General features: G+C 41.0%; 1 protein-coding gene across 1 annotated transcript; it reads right to left on the reverse strand.

The window, feature by feature from the left end:
- Window positions 1–4024: 4024 nt before the first annotated feature.
- Window positions 4025–6112, reverse strand: LOC101312684 (glycinin G4-like). The gene is made up of 4 exons (XM_004289899.1): window positions 5781–6112; window positions 5354–5685; window positions 4751–5245; window positions 4025–4648 (listed from the first exon to the last, which is right to left on the reverse strand). The coding sequence occupies exons 1-4, from the start codon at window positions 6076–6078 to the stop codon at window positions 4256–4258; spliced, it is 1518 nt and encodes a 505-aa protein (XP_004289947.1). The 5' UTR covers window positions 6079–6112; the 3' UTR covers window positions 4025–4255.
- Between the last annotated feature and the right edge of the window lie 715 nt (window positions 6113–6827).

A 6827-nucleotide genomic window follows, 5' to 3' on the forward strand; every position in this document is an offset into this window, starting at 1 on the left:
CACTCTCTCTCTCTCTCTCTCTCTCTCTCTCTCTCTCTCTCTCTCTCTCTCTCTCTCTCTCTCCACCGTTGAGCAGCAACGATTCTGGCAACACCGGACGGCGAGACCGCCACTGAAGTGATCCTCTCCTCCTCCTCAACTCAGCCCAGTCCTTTAATTCGGAAGACATCCACTTTTGGCGGAGATCGATGGAGGAGGACGGTGACTATCCTTCATTGTTTTCCGGCGAGGGCTCAGGCTCCGATCACTGATCCACCTAGCGACGGTGAGTCCCTTCCTCCTCTCTTCCTTCTGCACAGTCTAGTGCTTTATTTCCTTCAAATCGAGACCTAACTCAGAAATCCCCTTGTGTTTCTGAGTTTCTTGAGCTTCTTTTCCTGCGATTGTGTTCTTCGTGTTCTGGTGGCGACCACGAGCTCCGACGAGCGTAGTTCATCCTTGGAGATGCCGGGACTTAGAGTTGGGAAGCTTTGGGGCAGTTGCTGTTGTGCAGCATCGTGGCAAAGGGACTGCTTATTGATTTCAAGCAAGGAGAGGTTGCTGGGTTTGAGTGGTGTACAGATTGGAGGTAAGGAGTTTGATTTGGTCGGCTGTGTTGTTGTTTGTGTTGCGGTTATTGAGTTGGATTGTGACTAAAATCATTGTTGTGGTTGATACTTGTCGATGTCAATAACTTGGTGATAGGAGTTTATGAGGAGGCTATGGCAAAATTCCGGTAAGTCGTCGGAATCTGGCAAGAGATTTCGACGAGGGCAGAATCATGCAGAGACTATTGAGGTAGTTATCGATGTTTTTCCCTGCTATTGTGTATCGTTTCAATAATAGGAAAGTTTGTAGGTTGTAATCGGAAATCTTTCTAAGTGAGGAAAGTTTCTATTTTAGGAAACTTTCCCTTTTTGGGAAACTTTCTATTTATGGAAACCCATTGTTGGGTGCCCTTAGTGATTTATGGGGTGAAGTTGTGTTGAGAGGAAGTATATGGGGATTGTATGGGTGAAGAAACAATTGTAATTGTGTTGTAATTGAGGATTTCTCGGATGAAGAAATTGGATAATCGAGGAATGGATTTAGTGAAAAGGTTTGTTCTTATTTAAGATCTAATTGATTTCAAGTGAAGCAAATAATTGATTTATTAAAATGATTGTTGGATTTGAATTGGATGGTTAAGAGTAATCAAGGTAACCCGAATTTTCAAGTCGAAGGTTAGAGTGGAAAATGTTGAAACTTCGTTACTTGGCCAACCCTAATTTAATTGGTCAATTTTGGTCAACTCAGGAAATCTAGCCAAACTAGGAAGAATTTGAATCCATGATTATTATGGTGTTTGGTCTGACCGATTTATTCTTCTATTTATCGTCAGACGTGGGATTGGCTAGAGAATGTGAATAGTTTGAGGCAGCGCTCGAGGAGTATTCCGAGCATTGGAAGACTTAGGCCTAATACGGTGAGTGGACTTTTGTTTTAAATAATATGCATGCAAATGGTTTATTGTTGAGCAATTTCTTTTGTTGGAGCATTTGACGTCATTTTATTTTGACGATTTCTTTTATTTTGGAGAGTTACCGAAAATGAGATTTTCGGTGGATATGTATATGGATTCTTATGAGTATAGTATAAATGCTAGCTAGCCTTACGTGTTTGGTCCGTCATAATAAGGTAAAATTCCATTATGGCGTGACGTAAGTGTTAGACACAAGCGTCATAGCCCTATATGAAAACTATTTTCATATCTAGTTCATATAGATTTTCATATAGGGAGTCCACACGTATATACACCCGTCCTCTTCGGTCATAATGAGGAAAAATTTCATTATGGCGCGACGTGAGCGTTAGACGCAAGCGTCGTAGCCTTGTATGAATTTCTATTTTTCTATTTTGTTCATAGAATTCGTACAAGGAGTCTGACGAGTGTAAATACATACATATATGTATAGTTTAACCTGAGATTCTGTATTTTATTAAGTTTTGGAGACTAGCTCATGTATTTGCCAGTTTATGAGTTGAAAGCTTTTGAGCTGTCGCATGCAGCATATTTTATATGGAAATTAAATTGGGGAAGCATAAAGAAATATTGTTATTAAATTTATTTTTGTCCACTCACTCTAACGTGTTTTCAAATGTTTTCCCATGCGCCATTTGTTTTAAAAATGCTCAGTATGCAGGTTAGCTTAGTTGAGGTCGGGCGTACATGAAGAAGAGACATAGTCAATAGTATAGTTTCTGCTCATTTCTATATTTCTAGTTCTTTTCTTCTCCATTAGAGCTGTTCTGAACTGTGATTGTTGGTTATGGGATTATTCTTATTAAGTTAGTAAATAAATTGGGAGATGTTGTGATTTGGGGAGCACGAAGGCTCCAGGAGTAGAGGGTTATAGATGGATTTTTTCGAAGTGTTTGCAGGTATTTCTAGGAAGGGTTGTCCATTTTCAAGAGAGATTATGTCGAATTTTCGGTAAATTTTCCTTGGAGGTGGTCCCCGCAGGATTTACTTCGGGTTTCAGGGTGAAATTCGAGGTGGGTCCTGACACCAAGTGAGGATTTTTAAAAATGTTTAGGTGATGTGATAATGAAATTGGAAAATATCAAATAACAATTAAAACATTCATCTAACCATTCATTCAAAAGTCTACATATAATTCTCGTTATAAGTAGGATGGCAATGGGTAGGGTAGGATACGGGGATCAAAATACCGTATCCATACCCTTTTACATTTCTCATCCCCGTACCCGTAATTAGATAATGGGGATTTCCCGTACCCGTACCCTTTGGGGATTACGTTTCCATACCCGTACCCGTACCCGTTAACAATTATGTATTAAATTAAATTTTTTTTTAAATACGAAATACATTATATAAAAGTATGAAATTAAAATCAAATACCAAAATAAATAAGTTTCATGCTTCAATCCAATAAAAATAAATACAAGTTTTGGTTAAAACAGAACAATACCGATAAATTTCATTAAGAAAATAAAAATATATAATAAAAAGGAAGGTCCGTTTATTAAGAGAATCACAAATTTTTTTACATAAATATTTATTTATAAATTATATATAAATATATATAATAAATTATATAATTATATATAATAATATTTTCATCCTTAATAGGTGGGGATAGGGACGAATATCAAAATATCATACCCGCCCCGTACCCGATTTAAGAATCCGAATACTGGGGATCCCCATCTCCATTACCCATTTATAACCGTATATCTTCCTCGTTAGAGTCGAATACCCGTGGGTACCCTACCCGCTAGGGATTATTGCCATCCTTAGTTATAAGGTTCTCATTAGAAGTTTTCCCACTAATGAAATCGAAAATTAGAAAGTCGCAACCTAGCTATCTATCATGACGAAAACTAACAAAACCCGATGAAGTATCACACCAAGGAACTCTAGATCTAACGTATATCTGTCTTTTGTGATCCAAAAAACACGCGTACGACATATTACATTGACTTACAACATTTGGTGTACGGTAATACCGTATACCGTATACCATTTCCTAAACATTTTCTCAAAAGTTATACCAAGCACAACACCCATATAGGCATATTTAAGAAGTCCAAAAAGAAATAAAGTTCATTTTTCTCGGTCTTCACTATCCGATTTAAGTTTGTTTAACCCTATACAGTCCATTATTTCAAGGATCAAAACAATTGATAATCGGATTCGATGCTAATGATCGACTTGGCTTTAAGGTGATGGAAACCACTTCCAATGGCCAGAAAAGACTTGATTGGAGACTCCAAAATATATAACTAGCTAGATTCCGTATTTCATACCAAATAGGATCTCAAATTATATAAAGTGAGAAAGCAAACTCAAACTATCAAAATGTTGTCGAAATATATGGATGGAGTTCTTGCAAATTCTATATATTTGAACCAAAGGAGAGTACGTACGTAGTACCTATAGCTATCTAAGGTTAGTCAGTTACTCAATTTTATTAGACTTCATCAATCGCTTTTCGTCTTTCACTCTATATATGCCATTTTGAAGTAGGTATAACCAAGGAAAGGAAGTAGAAGAAGAAGGAAATTTCATTATAAGCCATACGATTACAAGTGCATATATAGTACGTAGTAGCTAGTTATTGTCTTAGTGCGTTAGACCTCTCGTACTACAAGAGAGCCATACAGGACTACCTTTATTCATTCTCTACCCCTTAAGCTAGCTTAGTGCCAAAACACTACGTGCCGCATCATATTTTTACATTTCGATCATCACAATGATTTAAGCAATAGCCCATCAGCTCTTCTGGGGCATGGCAGCCGACCTTGAGGAGCTCAAGGCAACGATCTCCTGCCTGTTGTACTTGAGGTTCCTAGCCTGCTGACGGTCCATCTGGTAAGCGTTGGCGAGGACCACGTCGGGGAGTGATCGCAGGACGGAGGTCCTACCAGCCATGGTGTTGATCATGGCATTGTCTTGGGTCTTAAAGGCAATGTACTCGTATCCATTGCTCATGGCCTTTTGCAACACGGCGTGGTTTTGCGGCACGATGAAGAGCTGTCCCTGGCGGACCTGGTCGTCCAAGATGCAGTCGCCATTGTCGTTCACCACCTGAACCCTAGCGCTGCCCCTGATGACGTAGTATACTTCATGGGCGTTCAAGTTCCAGTGTGGGCTGTAGATAGCGTTCTGCATTTACAACGTATCAATCACTTTTAATTACTTAAGCTCAAACAATTAATTGGTAACTAATTAAAATGAACTAATAAATGCATGGAAAAGAATACTGACGTTGTAGAAGAAGCCTCTCTCAGCGCTGAGACGGAGGCGCCTGAGAATAGGCATGGTGAAGGCGTTGAGGGTGCTGATGCGACCGGCTTGCGGGCTGAAGACGTCGGCCATTGTAGGCCTTCCGATGTTTTGTCTCATCTTCATGTGGCAGAAGAGCTCCTCCATGCCGTTCTCTTCATATTGTCCTTGTTGTCCCTGCATTTGTGTTCCTTGGATTTGCCTTTCCTCCCTCATTGACTCTGGGGGCTGGATGAAGTCGAGGCGTCCCTGTACCCTAACAATCTGTGGCCTGTTGTCGTTCATTCCCTGGAGCTGCTGGGCGGTCTGTTGGTCGATGTTAAGAGCGTCGGCGAGGAGCTGTGTGTCGAAGCCGGAGAAGACGTTGTTGTAGTTCCCCTGCATTTGGTGCCTGCTCTTTCCTTGTTGTCTCCGGATCCGTGGGCTTTGGCCTTGTTGGGTGAACTCATCTTGTGGGTTACCAGCAAGGTAGAATCTCTATATATAAAGAGAGATTAAGCAGCAACAAGTCAGTGAACATTACCCTAAACTATTTTTGGTACATGCAAGAATATATACTGAATGAAATGTGGTAAGAAATTGTACCCTTGGGATTCGGTCCAGCTGGTTGTGCTGGTTGCTCATGTCAAGAAGACTGACGAAAACAAGAGGTTCGTTAGCGTCGTTGTAACTCCAGCAGGTGACACCAGCAGGAATGGCGATAACATCACCTTCCCTGACGCGTCGGACCTTCTGGTGACGGTCGAGCTGATCATAGCTCTCTTGCTGGCCTTGCTGGCCCATTTGTCCCTCTCGGCGTATAATCTGTTGCCGGCGGCCTTGTTGGCCTTGAGATTGTCGTTGCTCTTCAACAGATTGTTCGGTTTCTTCGAAAGTCTCGGGACAGCCGGGGAGAACCATTCCTAGATGACCCATACCTGCAATACTCATAGCAATAAGTTAACAGTCCATCGACAAACGCTAGCTAGCTACATGCAATTTCGGTATAACTAATGAAGTGATATGATATTACCTCGGACGACGTAAACGAGTCGTGGAGTGTTAACGTAAGAAGGCAGGTGGAGGCCGTTGTTCTCAATGGTGATCTTCTGAACGGCGACGCCAGCGCACTGGAAGTCATCCTGGTTGTAGTCCCAGGACTCGATCCGACCTGCTTCAGTCTCAATGCGGTTGTCGGGCTCGCGGGCTTGGATCCGGTTCAGCATGCACTCATTTTGCTGGCTGAACTGAGTTTGTCGCCGACTGGCTAAGCAGCCGTGGAAGAGAACAAGTAAGCAAAGAGAGAAAGCGAGAGCTAAGTGCTTGGCCATTGTGATGATCAATGGCAGATAGCTAGTTGTGGGTTGTGATGATGAAGTGGAGAGTAGAGCGTTGGTATTTATAGGAGATGAGAGGAGGTGAGGGTGAGAATAGTGCAAATGATGTGTAAGGAATCTCATGCCATTCTTCTCTTTGCATGGCTATTAGTATTTCACATTCTTACACCTCATTTCTCTTCCAGGGCAGGTGGCTCTTGGCTTCAGAGAAGGTTTAAAGTTATAAGAACAAGGTGGCAACCAGGTGGGGTGGCCATGATTGTTTGCAAGTGAAGCAAATTTCACCTCCCCGAACCTCGTGCAATGCATGAACTCGAATAATTAACTCATGAATCAGATCTGAAACTGTTTCATGTTCGTGAAGAAATATTACATCAGTACCATCCCGAACTATCTATAATTTACGGAGGTGAAACATAAGATGATAAGAACTTTATCATCTTCCAAATAGTAATATCCATATTCCTTTACTCCCTTTGTATGTAATTCAAATGTAGTATTTAAGACTTTTTGAACATTTTTCAAGAATGATCTCTGGACTCGGCGCGCTCTTATGTATAAGAGTTCCTTTACCTGCTAATAAATCTAAATAACTTATATATATATATAAACGGATTTTCTCAGCTGCGGACGTCCGCACCAATTTTTTGGTGCGGATTTCTATTTTTTCATCACTTTTCGATCGAATTTCCTCATCTCCACCGTCTAGTATCTAGATAATATTGTGTAGATCATCTCTGCAA

Source organism: Fragaria vesca, linkage group LG2 (assembly GCF_000184155.1).
Source record: "Fragaria vesca subsp. vesca linkage group LG2, FraVesHawaii_1.0, whole genome shotgun sequence".
NCBI classification, from domain to species: Eukaryota; Viridiplantae; Streptophyta; class Magnoliopsida; order Rosales; family Rosaceae; genus Fragaria; species Fragaria vesca.

Bases quoted from the DNA above. Each gene is read 5' to 3' on its own strand.
- LOC101312684 (XM_004289899.1), bottom strand. From the start codon at position 6,078: ATGGCCAAGCACTTAGCTCTCGCTTTCTCTCTTTGCTTACTTGTTCTC. The intron at 5,686-5,780 runs GTAATATCATAT...TGAGTATTGCAG, and splicing joins ACTCGTTTACGTCGTCCGAG to GTATGGGTCATCTAGGAATG. The intron at 5,246-5,353 runs GTACAATTTCTT...CTTTATATATAG, and splicing joins AGCTGGACCGAATCCCAAGG to AGATTCTACCTTGCTGGTAA.